We start from the raw sequence: 21703 nt of genomic DNA on the forward strand, positions 1-21703 counted from the left end.
TAAGTGGCCTTTTTCGTCTGGGCGCGCGTGATCGCCAGTACTTCTTTCTCACCAGTCTTCTCAATGTTGAGGAGATTAACCCCTGGCTTAGGGCAATTTGCGTCCTCATGGTCGCCTGGCCCACACCATCGGCAGAGGTGCTGAGGGGTGGCTTCCTTCGTGCAATCATGGGCAAAGTGCCCCCACTGATTGCAGGCCCTATACTGGATCATTGGCCGGCCCTTGGCATCATACTGGATACGGCTTCTGTTATTTTCCTTCCGTTGCTGCGTCTGTTGTCCCGGTAACCTCCTGATGATGCCGTGGTTTGTTGGGCCGTACCCGCTGGTACGGATGTTGTGGCCTGCTCAGTGAACAACACTTCGTTCATTTGCGTACTTTGGGTCTTCATGTTGTATGGGCACTCCTTAATGGAGTGTCCCATCACTTGGCAAATCTCACAAAAGGCCTTCAGGCAAGTACCCTTCGTATGCCCTTCCTCTTTGCACTCCGTGCACCATACGTTGCCTTCTATCCGACCCGTGCTTCTCATTGTTTTAAATTCTCTCCTCATTCGCTCCATGTCTTTCTGGAGCGCTTGCACCTTTTTGCCTACCTCGCCATCGCTGTTGCTTCACTCAGAAGAGTCATCATCCTCGGACAAGCTATCCTTCTTTTTTTTCTTGGATGTCTTGGTCTCGCTCTTGAGATCCATCGCTTTATTATATGCGTCTTCGTACGACGTTGGTGGAACAATTTTCATCTTATTTCGGAGGGAGTGTTTCAGTCCCTCCATGAACCATCTCTTTTTCAACCCGTCCGCTGGTTGACTCTCCATTTTCGCCAACAGTTCCTTGAGCCGCCGACTATAGGCTCGGATAGTCTCGTTCTTGTTCTGCTTTGTGCCATAGATTTCGGCTACTATTTCATTGTCGTCTCTGAGGAGGTGGAACTCTATCCTGAATTCCTTCTTCAAGTCGGGCCATGTGCCGACTTTGGTCTTATCCATATCTAAGTACCAGTGTTACCCATTTGTCTTGGTTGGTAACACCTTTCGCTGACCATATGGTTTTGCAAGTGCGGCAATGGCGGATGAGATCTTCCTTCCCGTTGCCATTGAACTTCGACAGTTTCTGTTTACTCGCCATTGATGGGGGTCGTCTCCCCGGAGGTGGTTGTGGCTGTGTCTGTGCCCCTGCGCCACTCCCTCCGGCGCCGGTGGTGTGTCCTGCTTGGGTGACTGGGGGTACGGTGTTTTGCCTGCCGTGTGTCGCACTTACAGTCGTACGGTTGTCCTCCCCTTCGTTCTCACCCGCTACTGGCTCCCTTTGGTGGTCCTCACTTCGCGGCGTAAGGGATAAGTTTTTGAACTGATCTCGGGTCTCTTTGACTAGATTCCTCCATAACCTTGTTTCCTCCAAAAACTCTTCGTGGCTTCTCACCCTACGGTGTTCTGGCGACGCATAGAAATTTCCCTCGGCTTCTGCCCCCTTCGTGACACCTCCTTGGTTCCCTTCGGGCAACCCTTCGGCAGGTCGTCCTTCGGCAAGTTGCCTCAGCCTCCGTCTATGTTCTGCTTGTTGCTCCAGAATCAAGGCCCTCTATGTGGCCTCCCACTCCTCCGTTTGTGCTTTCTTATTTCTATCTTTGTTTAATAGGTTGGGCATTAATTCCCGTACATTTCCATAAATAACAAAACATAAAAACAAAACTCCTTTATTAATTCATCTCATCAGATACAACTTGTGTCAATATTATGACACCTTTATTCAAATATAGAATGTTCTTTTATCCCTCTGGGATTCAGGGTTCAATTTCCTCTTGGCCTCGTGCCATCACGCTCCGCTTCCCGACGACTGCTTTCTTCGTACTGTTGGAGTATTTGTTGGCGTCGCTCTTCTTGGGCAATCTCCTCCAGGCGAGTTTGTTGTGCCAGTGATGCCTGTGCAAGCAACCGGGGGAGGTGGTTCATCAACCGATTTACTGCCGGGCTAACTTCCAGTGCTGTCCACAAGACACTTGTTGGGATTTCAGCCTTCGTGGCCTCCCTTCGGACGTAGGTCTCGATGGCCACCTGAAGGAGGATTGAGAATTCCCTTGTTGTAGTGTCTTCTCCGTGGTAGAGCTCTGTTTGCGCGTCGTCGGCCTCTGGGTTTATCTCACCAACGGGTAGGCCCATCGTGTCCATGTGCCATCCGCTCCTTCCTTTCCCGAGTATGTCTAGGCAACGACGCCAAATGTTTACCCTCTCGGGTGAATAACTTAAAGCATACAGATACAAAACATAATGCAGAATAATAATGCCATAGATATCAGATGAAATATAAGAGATGTTATTCCATTAATAATCGTGTGTCACAAGTTACATTCGGAAGTATATAAAGATACCGAGGGGGTGCGAGCGCCAACCGTTGCACCGCAACTACCATCCCTCAGTTGCCAACTAACCAAGACAATTACAACTTAATTAACTAGTTTTATTTTCGTACAATATTGCCGCTAACATCGATCAAAACCCAAACATTGAAACAACAGTCATGATTTTTTGTGGAAAAAATCAGAAAACCGTCTCGCAGAGAAAAATCCCACGATTTTTGTGTGAAAAAATCGTGCAAAAAACGAAAAAATAACCATGATTTTTTAGGATAAAATCAGGCAAAGCCTAGATATAATTTTTGAGGAAAACATTATAAAAACCCATGACCATGATCCTGCACGAGTAGGTACAGAGACCGAGAAACGTGTTGATGTGTTTTTTATGCACATGCGAACACAGAATAAAATACCTAAAGGTACCTTATCCTCTCTTGAACAAAGTTTCCCGTCTGCTGAAGATTTCGTCGAAGGATCAATCGAGGCAACTCCAAGGTTCTTGTATGTAGGTTCTCTACGTGTGGATAAGCTTCTCGTGGTATGATGTGATTTTGCTGGAATCACAAGGGGACTTACGTTTGACTGCCTGAACGTCTGATTTGCTTTGAATATTGCTGGAACGTGAGATTTTACTGGTCCTAGATTTTGAAAAAAAAGGAAAAAGGAGAAGGGTTGAAACGGGATCTATTTCTAACACTAAGAATGTAAGAGCAATGAATGACTTTTGATGAAATTCTAACTAAGTCTTGCTTTGACATGCTAGGATCATCTCTGCAAGGTTAGTGCGATCTTCTAAGGAAAGCTTTATGATGTTCAAATCACCGCCACAAACAAGGACACCGTTAGGTTGATGCATGTCAATGAAGAAGCGATAATTGAAGTTAAGCTTAGACTGAATGATTCCAGTTGACTACGCAAGGCAAGTCTGTAATCAACAAACCGCTAGTAGTATGGATATACATATTTCACCATCGATCATACACATTTCTTCCACTCATCTAATAACATGAAATCAAATTTGAGAAGTATAGAGACCATGCAAATTGTTGAATCGACCCATAGAATTCACCATTTCTTCAATGAAGTTTACAAGTCCTTTACAACAACATCTTGGCAACAATCTTTGCCTTCTCTTTCTACTCTACTCTAACTATTTCCTATTCTCTGACTATTCACTATTATCTATTCTCTATCAACCAACTATTAACCAACTATTAACCAACTATTAACCTTTACAAATGAGGAGCCAGGGCTTATATAGAGAAACCCTTTACAAATAGATGGCTCTGATTGATTTAGAATCAATGGCTAGGATTACAAGATAGAAACCCTAATTAGGGTTTGTTACAACAAACTTCCTTAGCCAATTAGAAAATTACATTCCAAGAGTGAGGACCAATAAGAAGCAGGGGTAGGTACATCGAAGTTTGTGCCGCCTCCGGTAAACTAGGTACATTGAATCTGGTCATGCTGAGGTGGACCAATCCGACTGGAAGAATGATGACTGGGACGCCACCTTGTCTGACACTTGTAACTTGGTTGATGTTCAATTTGATGAAGTTGAGAAGCTAACTTTAATTAACTCTTCTGAAACTATCTGCTTCTTCAACAGACCTTTGCTTTGACCTTATTTGATTCTCCTCTGTCTTTGATGTGATGGATGGGTGGTGTACCTTTCCTTGAAATGCTGGCATCGCCTTCCTTTGTCATCTTGTGGTTCCTTAGTGTGGCAAAGTGAAGGTTCTAGAGGTAGCTGGCAATTCCTTGAACACCTTGAATCTTCCCTTTTGCCTGTGGAACGTCCTTGACGATGATGGACTAGAATTGGTCGTCCTTGATGATGCTGGACTGGAAGAGGTTGTCCTTGCCCTGGCTTGGTTTTCTCCATCTGCAAAATAAACCAAAAGGTGATTAAGTACATATGACATGTTTATTTCAACAAAGCATTTTCCACCTTAAATCATCAACAAGAAGACTTTAAAATAAATTTCGCTCAAAATCCTTCCCAGGGACAAGCCCTATAAGAATTTTGTCTTGGACCCTTTGGAAGGGTTAGGAGTGAAATTTGCTATTTTGCCCAATTTAGACCTCATTTCATCATAATCTCACAACTAGCCCTTCGCCTGGCCCAAACAAGGTGAGAAATAGGAGTTTCAAAGGATTTCGCCCTGGACCCTTTGGAAGGGTCAGGAGCGAAATTTGCATTTTAGGACAAATGCCATCATGTCTCTACTCCAAAATGCCTTCCAAGGCAAGCATACGCTATCCTTCTCCTCACCAAAGGCTAGGAATCCACAACTTGACCTTCATCATGGGCAAACTAGGTGATTCTAGGAATTTCGCCCTGGACCCTCTGGAAGGGTCAAGAGCGAAATTCAAGTCTTAGGCTTGATTCTTCATCTCCTTCACTTCACTTCATCTTGCAAGGCAAAGAATACCTCACTCCACCTTCAACCATGCCATAGGTATCAAAGTTTTAGCTTCACTCAAGGAGGAAAAGTGTGGTTTGAAGAATTTCGTTCTAGACCCTTTGGAAGGGTCAAGAGCAAAATTCTCTTTTTAGCTCAAAATTTGCATTTTTAATGGTAAAAAATCTTTCCAAGGCATTCCAAATGGCTTCTCTCACCCTAGTCTAGGCTTGACTTCACTCAAAATTTGGAGAAAAGGATGGTTTTAGGGTTTTTCGCTCTGGACCCTTTGGAAGGGTCAGGAGCGAAAATCTTGTTTTGAGCTCATTTCTTCATATTTGATGACTCTTGGCAATTCAAGGACATGCCTAAGGACACCTTTAATCTTGATCCACACTAGACTTGACATAAATTTGAGGGAAAAGATAGGTTTTGCACAATTTCGCTCTGGACCCTTTGGAAGGGTCAGGAGCGAATTTCTTGATCTTGAGCATATTTCCTCATCCTTCCAACTTCAAATCTCCTTCAAAGGTAAGGTCAAGCCACCTCCCTTCCATCTATGCCATGAAAACCAAGGATTTAACTTATTTTGAAGGGAAAATAGGTGATTATAGGAATTTTGCTCTGGACCCTCTGGAAGGGTCAGGAGTGAAATTCTTGATTTGGCTCAATTCCTTCAATTTCAATGATTTCTAGCAACTTGAAGTCACTCGTAAGGACCTCTCCCATCTCAATTCACTTTAGTCTGCAATTGCCTTGGCATAAAATTGGGGAAAAAGGTGGTTTAGTGAAATTTTGCCTTGGACCCTTTGGAAGGGTCAGGAGTGAATTTCCATTTCTAGGACAAAATCTCTACCTTTCAAAATTTGGTCAAACAAAGAAGGAAATGAGTTCTAGATGGATTTTCGCTCTGGACCCTTTGGAAGGGTCAGGAGTGAAAATCTTGATTTAGGCTTGATTGTTCATTTTTCCAACTTCAATCTTCTCTGGGAGGCAAACATAGATCATTTTCCACCTAAGGAACAAGTTTTGAAGCCCAAACAAGGTAGCAAATGAGGTTTATAATGAATTTCGCTTTGGACCCTTTGGAAGGGTCAGGAGCGAAATTCTCTTTTAGGCTAAAATCTTGATCTTCCAAAGCATCCAACTCCCTCTCAAGGCAAGAACATACTAGTTCATCCCCCATTATGCCAACACCTAGCCAAAACAAGGAAGAAAACAAGAGCTATAAGGATTTTCGCTCTGGACCCTTTGGAAGGGTCAGGAGCGAAAATCATGATTTGACCTTGATTCTTGATTTTCTCAACTTTAATCTTCTTTGGGAGGCAAACATAGGTCGTTCTTCTTGCATCTCCATCTTGGTCTTGACTTTGGGAAAGGGGAAAAGGAGTGTTTTCAAGAATTTCGCTCTGGACCCTTTGGAAGGGTCAGGAGCGAAATTCACCTTTTAGTCTAGAATCCTTCATCTCATCCACCTTTACTCACCTCCTAAGGCTAGAACATTCAAAAACACCTCCACACATGCCTTAGAAACTAGGAAATTGGCCTAGACAGGGAAGAAATTGAGGTCTTCAAGGATTTTCGCTCTGGAACCTTTGGAAGGGTCAGGAGCGAAAATCTCACTCTTGGCTAGTTTCTCACTTTCTTTCATCTCATTCTCCTCCAAACTTGCTCAAATCAACTTCCTCCTTTCGCAATCAAGACAATCCACCACCCAACTGGCACCAGGCGAGGTTAAACTAGGTTTTTAAGGCCAAAGGAAGGCAAAATGGAGGATTTCACTCTGGACCCTTTGGAAGGGTCAGGAGCAAAATTCTCTTTTGAGGCTAGCTTTCATCATCCCAAGGTCTAAAATCTCCTCTCTAAGGCAAAGTTGCATCAAACCTTCTCAATTATGCCTCAAAAGTCTACAATTTTGGTCATATCCTGGAGCAAAGTGGAGGAAAATTGGATTTCGCTTTGGACCCTTTGGAAGGGTCAGGAGTGAAATCCATGCCTTAGGTCATAATCTTCATCCTTAAATGCTTTCAAACAGTTCTTAGGCAAGAACATATCAAAACCTTCACCACATGTCTAAGGAACAAGACTCTTAGTGCAAACAAGGTGAAGAATGGTGTGTCCTTGGAATTTCGCTCTGGACCCTTTGGAAGGGTCAAGAGCGAAATTCACCTTTTGAGCTAATTTCTCACTTATTTTTTCCTCTTCATACCTTGGACAAACTTCATTAGGCCTCCTTCCCTCATGATCACATGAATTTGCTCTTCAAGCTGACATGTAGCCCAAGAATTTGGTGAAAAATAAGGTTTTACATGAATTTCGCTATGGACCCTTTGGAAGGGTCAGGAGCGAAAATCATGTTTGGGCTCAAATCCTGACTCCATTTTCACATTTCCTCATTCAAACAAGTGCTTTTTCCTTCATTCAAACCTAGGAAAGGGTTAGCTCAGAGCCCGGGTCGAGGTGGAGTGTCTTGTGGAGAAATTCGCCTTGGACCCTTTGGAAGGGTCAGGAGCGAAATCCTCATTTTGGGCTTAATTCACCTCCTTTTCCACTTGACTTTGCCTTAGTCGTGATCTTTGATTCATTCCTTCCATGTCTTAGCCAAATTTGCTCAACCACTCACTGACTTCCTTGAACTCAAACGGGACACAACCAGCAAAACTAAGCCTAAGGAAGACCTTGAAAGAAACCCTAACTTGGAGCATCTACTGACTCATCCTAGCTCAAGCAGAGCCTGCTATCCAGCGATCCCCCTAACAGCACTCATCATGCAAAGGCTAACAGACAAAACCCTAAAAGACCAAGAAAGCAAACCCTAGAAAGCAAAAAGTAGGGGTCCCCAATTATAATGGGGCGATGTGTGAATATGTCACAACAAAACCCTAGGTTAAAATTGCAGCAACCATTGATTTTGAGGAAAACTGGTAAACCCCAATTGCAAAGAAACCATGCAAAACCCTAGCCGTGGGTATGTAACTGCTCACACGAACTAGACGTGCACTCAGACCATATGTGAGCACATCCAAAATACAGTTCTCCACTCGCATCGAAACACCAAAACGTGGGTCAAAAAACACCAAAATGTGGGCTGAAAAATACACAATGTGTCGCCAAGAAGACCATAAAGCCACGATCCAAAAAAAATCGCGGTCGCCAGGTAGAGAAAACACTTTAGAAGACCGACTCGAACAACAAAACATAGGCTAAAACCCGAACAAACCCTGCCAAAAAAACCTTCACGTGGAGGAATAACATAGAAACACAAAGGTCGTGGGCCCCAAAATGCGAAAACCAGAGAAAAAAAACGTAGACAAAAATGGGTTAAAAAACCCTTGAAATTGTAGAAAAAAATCCCTTGTGATTTGCACTAAAAAACCTAAAAAATAAGAGACATTTTTTTCATAAGAAGATTAAATTTTTTTTGGAAAAAAATCCAGGTAAGGTTTGAATTTTTATTAAAAATTTCGCAGAACTTTATAAAACCCCATTGAACCGCTCTGATACCATGTAATGGTAATTGTATATTAACATTAGATACGAAAGCTCTATTTAAAGAGATTACAAAGATGATGTTTAAGGAAACAGTCGTTAACTGAAGATGAAATTCGAAACTAGCTAAACTAAACTAAGATTACATTATTGACCATTAATAAGCAAATTTGCTAATATCATTCTAATAAATAGACTCATGTCAAGCACCCCAAAAGCATTGATATAGGGAATAGAGATGTTACACAGGAAAGAATTCACGCCTTCCAAGAGCAACTAATATCATCGTCCCAATAGAAATATATTCCATACCAAAATAAGACTTTAGAAGCTCCATCAATAATCCTCCTTGTGCATACAACCCAACAATGTTATAATGTTGCTTTAAAGCCCAAATATAATACTCAGCTAATGAAAATTGAGCCAATATTAAAGTCCAGTGCTAGAGAATGGATATTCATGTCAATGAAATGCAACTTTCTAGCAAATACATTTGAAGCCATTGTCCTTCCAAAGATAACCGACCCAATAGTATAAATAATATCAAAAGAACAATGAATGCATTAGAGTTCCATGCCAATCATTATAAATTATATTTTCTTTTAAACTTGACATCCAAAAATTAAAATTCATAACTCATCATAAAAATATTCTATCTCTTCTTATTCGACCCATCACATATTTTGGTGATCAATATAATATTTGATACAAGAAATAAAGTGTTGTACTCAACAATAATACCCATGCCAAGTAAAATGGATGTAGCAGCCAAGATATTCTAATCTCCACGTTTAACAGTGCTTGCACTATTATAGTTATTTCTCTCCAAAGTTGGCTCCAGGAAACTCATGCCAACAATAATATAGCCAACTGATATTTATCTCATCAATAATATTCAACAAATGCTCATAATATTATAACACATTAATTCTCCAAATAGAAAGTACCAGGCAAGGCATTCAAACAAACAAGCATTTGTAATAACACTAGATCCTTTATAAATTTGTCTTTGAAATAGACTTTACAAATTTGATCAACTTGTCTATAATACACTGATAAATACCTGAAATGATATCTGCAAAACCCTCTTCGAGATTCTTGATTGAAACCTCCAACAATCTGGACATTGAAGTGCATTTGTGAATCCTATGAAGAATCCACCCATAATTTGAATTGGGTTTTTGTCTAATCCTCCCAAATCTAAGGCTTTCTGTCTTAGGGTTTGCTGAATCAAAAGCCAGAAGCTCTCAGAGCTCAAGAGAAAATAATAAAATCAAGCATCCTGAAATGAATCCCATTCGGCCTTTTTATAACACTCTCAAAACACTTCTGGAAATTTTTTCAAATTCCCCTCTCTTTTTAATTTTGAACTTTCGCCAAAGGGAAATAATAAAGTGACCTTTTTTTAATTCTTCGTCAACATAAAATAAGTCACTTTAATGACCTTGTTAAATAATTAAAATAAGTTGTCATTAAATTTATTTATATTTCGACAACTTAAATTTTAATTATTTAATTAGATTCTGAGGTCCAAAGGGGACCTTACAAAAATTGCCAAACATAGGCGAAGGGTCATCAATGAATGCACACTTGAGAAGGGGACATGACATCTTGATGGAATAGTTTTAGAGCTTGTACTTGTTTCTGTAGGCTATGTGATGTTTTTGCTATTAAGATAAGGTCATTAGAATATAGCAACAACTTCATCACTCGTGTCTAGATGAACACCCCCATTGCCTAACTTGTCTATCCACTCCTCTAATTTGTCTATGTATAGCCCAAACAAAGTGGGGGATAATGGGCATTCTTGTCTGACTTTGATGTTGCTTGCAAAATATTTTGATAAATCACCCTTTGTTCTAATTTTGGTTTGAATCTAATCATAAAGCTTGTGGATTGCTGTGCTATATTTTTCTGGTATTCCTATCTATTTCATTTAGCCCCAGAGTTTGCTTCTAGGCATTGTGTCGAATGCCTTTTTGAAATCAACAAAATAGCAAAAACCTCTTTCCCTTTTTTTTCTCAAACTTTTTCAATCAAATGTCTGAGTGTGATATAGTGTGTAATTGTACAATGCTTGGCTTGAAATCCATTTGCCCTTTTGCCTTCTTACCCTCCTTTTCTGCCCAAAGTCTAATTCTATGTTTTACCATACTTCCAAAGATTTTTCCAAAATGGGGATAAATCATTATAGTATGATAGTTTTGTTGGTTGTTAACATCCCCGCTTTTGAGGAGAGGGGTGACAAAATTGGTTGGGAAACCATATTGAATGACCTTGTTAAATATCGTATTGACGTGTGGTGCTAGAGCTTCCAAGCCCTCTTTTAAGAATTTGGCCTGTAATTGATTTATTACCAAATTTATAATTATTTCCTTTATATCTTTTGTGGAGAAGACTTTGGCCTAGTGTTAATTAGTGGGGGTATGAAATATATCGGCCTGTATGACAGGAGATCAAAAGGAGTGCTAAACAGTATTAGCAACAAATTGCTTCTGTAAACTTAGATTTTATTTCTCAGATTTAACATTCACTCAGAAAGTAATGAGCATCTTCCACAATAATATCCTAGAGTGTATTTGGCTCTCAAGAAATGCCAGTTCAATAACCATACAATATTCGGATCACAAGGCAAGGTAAATGTTTAAATTTCTCAGACCATCAATTCTAGCATACAGATCAGATTACACAAATTCATATAATAGAGATGCAAACATTAATAGCATATTATCTCTGTAGTATCCCTTGGCTAATCTGACCCTATTTTTGCTTATTTGAACTCAAGGAATATTCTCAAACACTTTGCATACAATATTTGTACTTGCTGTTTTAACTTCAGTTTGGTTGACAATTACTTTTGATGCATGTAAATGAAGTTTGAAGGCATGCAATGATCATTAAATTGAATAAGTAAGATGTAAATGCTATTCTTTGTCTTTTTTTGAATGCAAATAGATGACCCACACAATGTAAATATGCACCTACAACAACTAGACATTAACAGAAACAGTTGGCATGCAAACTGTTAAGCTATCTATGAAGATTATAACCATAGGCATTATATGAAACATTTATCATGCAACCTCTCCTTCCTTCATTGAACTTGTTCAACGATTCTTACAACCAAATGCATTTCCAAATGGAGGATGAAGTTCATTAAATTAAAACCTTATTGTTGGCAGCCACTGCTGGGTCTGATTTAGATTCCAACCTGCTGCAGTAATTAACTTTTCCACCTTCAGAAATATTCGCTTCACCTCTAGAAGAGTACGGCTAGGGCATAAAAGAGTATGGTTGAGTGTGAAAAGGCTGTACGACCTGTAATTACTGTGCCCAACGTTGAATTAACACAGCCCCATAATTATTCTACACTTCACAAAAATCTGCTCAAAAACCTTGATTGATCTTTCTCCGATTTGCACAAATTTGACTGCTGGTTACAGCCAACTCAAAAGCAACCCTCGGAAGATATTTCACCACCTCAGGTAGTTGTCACAATGAAGTAGCGACACACTCCAATGCCAAAAAGCTCTGAAAACTTGCAGAAACCCTTGGTCTCTCCAAATCCCAATGCTCTCCAATATCAAGTTGAAAGAAATAACAATCACATAATGAATTCGATTTACCTTGAAGACTTATATTCTCCACATGGTTCGATTTCCAATAAAGAAATTTAAATAACATTTAAAATGTTATTTTCATTTAGACTTAGGAAATCTTTTCATTTCTAATTAATAATGGACCCCATAATTAATTGTATTAATGGCCCCCTTTCAATGATGACTTGACCCTCAATTATTAAGTTAAAGTAAATAGTAAGAATGGCAAATGTATAGCAAATGAAGTCCAAATGACGCCAAACGAAGACCAAACCGAAGCATACTGAACACTGGAGATGATACAAACCTCAGGAGGCCCTCTAACCATCCTCATTAGCCTACGAGGGTCAGAAATGATAGGCTAATCATCCAAAAAATCCATGTCTGCTAAAAAGGGGACATTACAGTCCGCCCCTCCTGAAGTTGCTTGTCCCCAAACAATCTCTATTGCAAATAAACTCCTCCACCTGGATTCCAAGTGAAGACCCGTGCAATGTTCTTGTTGTCACCCAACAACTCCTGTAACAGTGGCACATCAAGCTGTACTTGTTGAATCAACTCATCCTCACTGGAGTAAGAGTCTCAAGTGGAAGCAACTCAAAACACTGATCTTGTTTACTTCCAAACTTGGCACAAAATATGTTGTCATATAGACTGTCCATCACAGGTGCCATTGAACTGTGCATTTGAAATAAATCATGTACATGAGGGTCAAATGTGAAGCTGTATGCACTCCTCACCATGTACACTGCTGAAAACTCCTGTGCGAGTCCTGTCTGAAATCCCGATGCACTGTTAAGATTCCAAACACTACGATCAATGCTCACCTCAGATTTGGGGTCAAAAGAGTGGTTAACATCTAACTCAAAAAGAGGATTATCATAAGACATTGTAGCATATGCCTCAAATAAGGGATTGTTCAGAAACTGAACAACACCTTCATGCTGATCCATAACATACCACTCTGTACCCCCATCATCTGAACTCATCACCAACAAATTCTGCAGTGGATGTAACTACAGGAAAACCTGGTGCAACATGTGGTTCTCTGCTGCTCTCTCAATAGATGTACTCACCCCATCAATATCTGCATCACTCCCCTCATGATAAGCAACATCATGCGTGCTATCATCAGTGCACACATCAACAACAAGTGTTCCGCTGTTATGTACTTCTTGAGATGGTTCGAATGACATGTTAGAGGTTGCTGATCTGCCGATATCAATGCTCACGTCCCCTATCCATATAGATGTGTGCACATCGGTCAAACAATACTCGGAACCATCACCATTAGGCAAATTTTCTGATTTGTTTTCCATGGTCTGATTTGAAAAATCAGACTTGTTATGGCATGAATCCTCCAAACACAATGCATCAATAGTACCCGAATTCTGAGTATCTTCACTTGACAACTCTATGGAACCATCGATCTCATGTGTAGTAATTGATGTCTCATGTTGATGCAAAGGAACCTTACTGCTGTCATGAAAATCAGAATTGCTGTCATACCTTTGTGTCATGTTTTCAGCATCTCTAAGTGGCCGATCCATGTTTGCATTCTCTTCCTCTTTGTGATCAATCTGAAGGCTCAAGGGTGCATTATGTGATTCCTTTTGATTCAAACTCTCACATGTCGGAAGTGAGCTTGTAAACATGGTCTGATCTTCTTTAGGACTCCCACATGATGATGGATTTTCTCTTTTCCCATGATCACTCATAGGCTGAGAATCTTTTTGAAGCATTTCCTTTCTTTTTGACTTTCCAAACACTCTTAGAAATCTCTGTTTTGTTATAGGATCACTCAACAAATCATACAAGTTCTGCATCAAATCAATAGTGGATATATCGAAGGCCATCTATCTCTCTGTTTTGAATGTAAGAGACTTCCCCAACAAGATGGCAGGAAACTGCTCTGATACCACTGTAGTATCCCTTGGCTAATCTGACCCTGTTTTTGCTTATTTGAACTCCAAGGAATATTGTCGAACACTTTGCATACAATATTTGTACTTGCTGTTTTAAATTCAGTTTGGTTGGCAATTACTTTTGATGCATGTAAATGAAGTTTGAAGGCTTGCAATGATCTTTAAATTGAATAAGTAAGATGTAAATGCTATTCTTTGTCTTTTTTGAATGCAAATAGATGACCCACACAATGTAAATATGCACCTACAATAACTAGACATTAACTCAAATAGTTGGCATGCAAAATGTTATGCTATCTATGAAGATTATAACCACAGGCATTATATCAAACATTTATCATGCAATCTCTCCTTCCTTCATTGAACTTGTTCAACAATTCTTACAACCAAATGCATTTCCAAATGGAGGATGAAGTTCATTAAATTAAAACTTGATTGTTGGCAGCCACCGCTGGGTTTGATTTAGATTTCAACCTGCTGCAGTAATTAACTTTTCCACCTTCAGAAATATTCGCTTCACCTCTAGAAGAGTACGGCTAGGGCAGAAAAGAGTATGGCTGAGTGTGAAAAGGCTTTACGGCCTGTAATTACCGTGCCCAACGTTGAATTAACACAGCCCCATAATTATTGTACACTTCACAAAAAATCTGCTCAAAAACCTTTATCGATCTTTCTCCGATTTGCACAAATTTGACTGCTGGTTACAACCAACTCAAAAACAACCCTTGGAAGATATTTCACCACCTTAGGTAGCTGTTACAATGAAGTAGCTACACACTCCAATGCCAAAAAGCTCTGAAAACTTGCAGAAACCCTTGGTCTCTCCAAATCCCAATGCTCTCCAATATCAAGCTGAAAGAAATAACAATCACATAATGAATTCGATTTAGCTTGAAGACACTTATATTCTTGACATGGTTCGATTTCCAATAAAGCAATTTAAATAACATTTAAAATTTTATTATCATTTAGACTTGGGAAATCTTTTAATTTCTCATTAATAATGGACCCCATAATTAATTGTATTAATGGCCCCCTTTCAATGATGACTTGACCCTCAATTATTAAGTTAAGTTATAACTTAATAATATAACTTTTTTATAAATAATTATTATTTAGGCCAATTAAACATTAATATCTCCCAAAATACTTTTTTTTTTGCTATGCCGTCTGAAATGGGAGTTCATCTTGCTTTTCCCCATGTGACCAAATGCACTTTCTAAAAATAGAAAGGTCCCCTCCCTATGAGCTTCTGGCTTACTATAAATAGTAAGAATGGCAAAGGTATAGCAAATGAAGTCCAAATGATGCCAAACGAAGACCAAACCGAAGCATACTGAACACTGGAGATGATACAAACCTCAGGAGACCCTCTAACCATCCTCATTAGCCTACGAGGGTCAGAAATGATAGGCTAATCATCCAAAAATCCATGTTTGCTAAAAAGGGGACATTACAATTTCTTTCATGGAATACTGCTCTACAGCTTGATTGGATAGGATGGATATCACAGGTCTATACTTGGCCAGTCATCAGAATGATTATGATGTGCTCAGGTCTTTATAACTGTTCTTTACGCTGCTTCTGCAATAGCTGGATCACGTCCAGACGCCTCCTCTAAATATATTCTGTGAGAAGCTTATTTCTGCTGCACCTCATTATTGATTTGTTCCTCTACTTCTGCTGCCATCTTGGACATGCAGAAATGGTGAATTTGCTCCTTGTCTGCCAATGATTTTGCCAGCAGTTTGATCAGAGTTCTCTTGGTTTTCGTCCAAGAGGAAAGGCATTTGTTTAATGCATTCAGAGATAAGAAACTTGATTTCTTTCACACTCCTAATGCCTTGTAATCAGGAAGGGTCTGATTGAAGAGTGCAGAAATAAGCAACTACTACTGAGTAAGGGTTTTGCCCTACCCAGGCCTGCCTACTGGAGTTTTCGTTCTAGGAAGCACTGATTTCACCAACGTTGTCTCAACTCCAAATATGCCATCCTTCTTCAATGCCTTCCACCTGAATTTATACTCAATACCTCCTTATGTCGGCCCAGCAAGGAAAATAGTCTAGCCACCTTCAGGTTGGCTCAGGTCTACATTTGAAATATCTGATAATGTTTATTTAATAATATTTATACGATGCAAGTCAGCCCAAGACACAGTCTGCCATAAACTGTTGGCCTAAATCTTTATTTTAAAATATATAATAATTTTATTTATTATTATTTTATTAATTGATTTTATTTAATTATAATGTTGTGGCTGACCTTTAAATCAGGGACATTACAGGGTAGTCTTTATTTTGGTCTTTTTCATACAACATTTTTTTAATTATCTATCCATTGGATGTCTGTGATATTATTTGCAACACTTTTTCTTGTTTCTGGCAATTCCGTCCAAAAACCACTTGGATAATGCTTCCCTAGAGAAATTAGTTCCTTCTTACTTTCATGTATTCTTCTTTTTTAATCTCACTAATTTTTCATACACCAACTTAAAAAATAAATGCCCACTTTGAGAAACATACAGATCAACGAGGGTTCTGTCTAGGCATACATTGTCCACATGTCCAAGTTCAACGTTGATGGTATTCATCTCTGGTCAAATCCTTTGAGTCCTGAAAAATAAATCTCAAAGTATAATTATAGTGAAGCTTCACCCAAACATAAACGAAGTATTTGATGACCTCTTCTCATCAGACACCACCATCTTGTTGCGTTGTTCCATGTCCACTGCCTTGTTGTAGGTCTGCTATCATTGTTGGATTGAGGCAAGAAATATTGAATGTGAATGGATTGAGTGGAGAATTATAGAACATGAAAATAATGGCAAACAACAAGGACATGGGGGTATATTCAACTGAAAAGAATAAGTACAGGTTGTATGGATAATACAATATGGCATGTGGGAATTGTTAATGATGATTGATCCTCAGATCAGCACATGGGTGTTAGGGCATGAGAACTTCCTTTCTGTGATGAGACAAGTAGAGTAGGAATGAACAAGATATGCTCACTGGATAAGTGGGTGTGCTGCATAAGGCAGAAGCATATTTCATTGGCTTAAATTCATATTGTTTATTGGAAACTCTATACAATTGGAGGAGTATTTTATTGCAAAAATGGAGGACGAATAACTTGTTCTAATACCAATGTAGGCCTGTAAATGAAATGCAAAGGAAAGATTGACAAAGTGAAGTGGGCAGAAAATTAAACAACAAGAAAGTATTCAATGAAATTTGTACTCTGTTCACCCAAAATGGCAAAATGTGATACATGTTCATATTTATCAATATGAAATGACTGTTGAGTTCATCTTCTATATATCTGTTCAGCTTCTAGTGTATTTGGGAAATATAAAATATTATTTGAACAAATTTGGCTACACCTAGGATCTATACAATAATATTACAAGGTTTTGAACAATCCACTGTCAAGACTCTGATTTTAATGTATGTCTTGAAATATATGTTAGAACTTAATATGAATTCACAATAAGAAAACATTGATGAACCTTACATGGCTGGAAAAAAAAATTTCATCTTTGCAATAATGATGATTACCAATGTTTCACTGTTTTGATCACAAAATAAGTAGTATGCATGTATAAAAATGTCATGGAACAGTGAGCGTGGTATGGAAAGGGAAGCAATATTTTTTACCTTCTTATTTGCCTCGCTGCCTTTGTACCTATCCCATTGATCTTATTAGTCTCTAATATTCCTGATAAGTGTCATTTATTATTTTATATGTAAATTTGGTTTCACATCTTGCAGATGATTTTTTTGCATGAATTGCAAGAGAATATGTAGTAGTTGAGGAATTATAATATCAGACACATGCATGCAATGATGGATATTTTTGTTAATATTTTATCTGTGGATTGCATCTGTCTGTAGTTTTCATTATCTGCTATGCGTAATCTACATACTTTCTTTGCCTTTCCGCTGTATCAGTGATCATGGCATGCACTGCAGGTCTTATTTACAGATTTGGCCAATGATTGGATTGCAAGACATATGTGGACCTTGGAGAAACTAGCAGAAAGATTCGGAGAAGTTGAATTTCGTATTTCTCAAAGCAATGCAAATAAGATTACTATGAAATTAAAGGATTATGTGCTGTATGTGAAACTACAACATGATGAAGATCCTCTGTATATATTTGATCCCAAGGCAAGTTTGTCAAGTTCTGAAGATATTTAACTGTTTATTCCTCAAAAAATATCTTTCAAATTTTAGTTATACTATATGTACACTCCTCTTATATTTCTTTTATCTAGTTTGGAGAAGCTGCACCAGATTTATTGAAAGAATATAATGTGCCACAATTGTTTCAAGAAGACCTGTTTGATATCTTGGATAAACATCAACGGCCACCTTTTAGATGGTTAGTTGTTGGTCCAGCACGTAGTGGTGCATCATGGCATGTAGATCCAGCACTCACAAGTGCTTGGAACACTCTCCTACAAGGGCGCAAGAGGTAAAAGATTAACCTGTTGCCATTGTATCATGACATTTGTGTGTAAATATGCAATTTTTTTTCAAAAAGGTCTTTTGGATACTCCACAAAAGCTGATATTTTTTCACATCGTATTGTTCCTTTAATGGTTTAATTTTTAGATTCTATGCAGTTTTTCCTTTGATTTTCATTTTAGTTGTTCTTGATTCACTTTTATCTTAAATTTCCATCAACATTTGTGACATATTTGGTTGAAACAAAGAAATTATATTAATGTCCACAAATGACCAAGGTAGGTCAATGGGACTTGAAATTATAACTAATTACAATAGCAAGAGGAATTCAAACCTGACCATCTATGTTGTAGAGCTGCTGATCTGAAATTATGAATGTAGTGGAAATTTGGACATGTCATTCCAGATTGCAGCATGTTGCCAGCTAGCTCAGGCAGATTTTGTCAGCTAGCTCAGGCAGAGTTTATCATTAAACCAGTGTAATAGGGTTGTTCTGGACATTGACCAATTTTTTTCATGCTTATGCATGTTTTGGGATGGTATAGGACATCTTAGAATTTTCTTTGGCGGATGAGACAACTTTTGAGTTTGATTCAGCTCATTCAGTGTTGTCTTGAATCTGCAGCCATGTTGTAGGGGTGAATTGAATGGATAGATGGAAACACAAATTGGATTTTATTGCATTTTTAGATAACCCTAAAAAGATAGTGCAATTATCAGAACAAATGGCAGCTATTTTCAAATCCAGATGCAAAAGTTATGTCCTACAGAAGATGCAGTCAAAATGGCTGAATCAGGAGTTTGCCATTGGCAATCAAAATTCACCCCTGGCAACCAGCATGCACTCTGGTGAGCGAATAACTGGTAACGGTATACAGGTATAGTTGAACTTGTATATAATTGAGAGTTGGAAAATGAAGAGTTTCAGAGCATTTTCTTGTTTTTCTTTGGTATTATTCTTTGTCCGTTGGCATGGGAATCAAGGAGGAGCTATGTTACACCTTCATGCCTAGGAGAGACACAGAATTTGGCAATGTTAAAGCTAGTTTTTGGCTGACAATTAATTGGTGGTGTGTAGAGCCATTTTGGGACTGTTCAAGTATATGTTGCAAGTCTGATTGTATGCTTTCCATACTTTGATGGATACAATCCATTAAGTTTGTAGCATAGGTTTTTGAAGAGTCATACAGATGCCAAGGCATTTTGCAGGTGTAGGGAGCTGGTAGTAAACCCATGTAATGCTTTTTTAAAGACGAAAAAGGCAGTGAATACACATATAAAAGTTGAGAAATAGCAGCATGGCGAGTTACATTCACTCTTCCTGGAGTTTTCTACCCCGTTGAGGGTTTCTTCAATGGTAATATATTGTTTCGTTTAACTTCTGTAATTGTTAGCATTTAGATCTCTGCTATGCCTGGTTATACAATCTTTTGAGCATTGGAAACCATTGTAGATGGTATGAATGTTCATTTGGGAGTGTAGAGTGGTCTGAATACTGGAATCTGTATGTTGATGATTGTGCCTGTAGAATATCCACCCCAATTTACAGATCAGCTGCAGCCAGCCTTGCCTAGTTTGAGAGAAAGAGAATGGAGGTACCCTGGTAACTGCTTGTGGAGGGGACTTTGGCCTTATTGATTTATCACCTTATATTGGTATTTGAAACATCCCAAAGAAAACTTAGTACCTCCGACTGCTGGAATAGGTTGTAAGGAGGTAATTAATCTGGTCTTTGAGAAACCAGGAGTTTTTTCTAGGAATATTTAAGTTTTGGGTAGCAATTCTGTAGGGAAACAAGTCTTGAGAATATTTTTGTTGGATTATCTGACACATCTGGGTATAGTGCATGGAGTCTTTCACTGAAAAAAAAATTGATTTATGAAAGAAATAATGAAACACAGTTCAAAAATGTGTCATCGTTTGCATCCCTTCAACAAAGTGAAATCAATATTTACAAGATTATAAATAATCAGGGCTTTTTCATATTTATCTTTGCCCAGAATGTTGCCATATTTTTGTTTATCTTCCTTGCCTGTAAGCAAGCCACACACATCGAAATCAAGTCATAATCATGCCACAATCATGTCTCAATCCAATCAATTAGTGACTGCCACAGAATCCTAGTACATGACATGGATGTACAGAAACTAGCTTAACATATCAAAAAAAATGACATGATTGAATGCTAAAATTTTTCCTCCATAATTTCAATAGGGGGATAATGTTGCATGTTCAAACAGACTGCAATGCACCTGCTGAATGGCATTTTCAAGGTTTCTTTGTATGCTTTTTTCCCTTTGCCACAATGTCTCATGAGTCAAGGGGATCATTGCTTCAAATTTTTTTGGGTTGTTTTTGAGCTTTTTTGGTCATTTCAGGGTGGTTTCAGGCTTCAGAAATATGAGTATTGTGTATATGTGCATGTTGAAATGTTCATAGTGGAGCTGTTTCTGACACTGCCCCCCAACCCCATTTTTTGTCATGTTTCCAAAACCATGATCTTTTATTGTTTCCTGTTTTTGGACTCGGCAAGGCTGACTCGACTTGTGACTCGGCTCGGACTCGGCAAGGCTGACTCGACTTGTGACTCGGCTCGGACTCGGCAAGGCTGACTCGACTTGTGACTTGGCTATGACTCGGCAAAATAAAAAAACCCTTGAAATTTAGAGAATTTTAACGATTTAAAACTTGTTTCATGCACCCATTTTTGAATAAAGCTTAAAGACACTATAAAATCATCAAATAGAAGCTCTAGCTCATCCGCAACCTCAGCTTCAGAGTAGTCTGTTTGCCTCCTACAAAGGCGTCTAAGGTAGGTCCTGGATGACTGAGTATCCATAGTCTCCGCCTGTGAGGTGCCACAATGATCAACATCAGTTGTGCCTGTGCCACAGCCTCGGCCTCTCTGTCTGCCATGTCTGACATGCCGCGACGCGAGTCTTGGAGCTCGAACTCGGTGAGTTTTACCATAACTCGCCGAGTTTGAGTCACGAGTTGTCAAAACTCGCCGAGCTTGGCTCGACTTGCCAACTCAGCAAACTCGCCTGACTCGCAGCGAGTTTGGGAACTCTGTGTTGAACATAAAATGTGGTTACCTAAATTTTTCATTAACTAAGTGATATTGGTTCCATAAACCTTCATGAGGCAATTATCTGGGAGTCCAAAGACAAACTATCCATATATTGCTATAGCATAGCTAGTTGATTCCTTTTTTACTTGAGGAATCATGACAAATATTTGGAATCTTAGCATTGAATCCTTTCTACATGTAATGCAGGCACAGAATATGGAGGCTGCATGTTGTAATATCCTTACCAGGAATTTTTGACCAAAACTCGCAATTTTCACAATTTTTGTTATGCAGGCATTTCGTCAAACAATTTGCTTATAGTAGAGTTGAAGGAAAATTTAAATGTTGTTTGACCAGAAATCATAAGAAAACATCATAAAACCAATTTCTC

At 38.9% G+C, this 21703-nt stretch overlaps 1 protein-coding gene across 2 annotated transcripts in view; it reads left to right on the forward strand.

Moving 5' to 3' along the window:
• Positions 1-21703, forward strand: part of LOC131063764 (lysine-specific demethylase JMJ21) — a 191833-nt gene that overhangs the window by 45471 nt on the left and 124659 nt on the right. For both annotated transcript variants that reach the window (XM_057997678.2, XM_057997679.2), the window contains exons 5-6: positions 17745-17942; positions 18050-18249. In XM_057997678.2, coding sequence (XP_057853661.2) covers positions 17745-17942; positions 18050-18249 — 398 coding nt within the window. The remainder of the gene's footprint in view (positions 1-17744; positions 17943-18049; positions 18250-21703) is intronic.

The sequence above is a fragment of the Cryptomeria japonica genome, chromosome 5 (assembly GCF_030272615.1).
Source record: "Cryptomeria japonica chromosome 5, Sugi_1.0, whole genome shotgun sequence".
Taxonomy (NCBI): domain Eukaryota; kingdom Viridiplantae; phylum Streptophyta; class Pinopsida; order Cupressales; family Cupressaceae; genus Cryptomeria; species Cryptomeria japonica.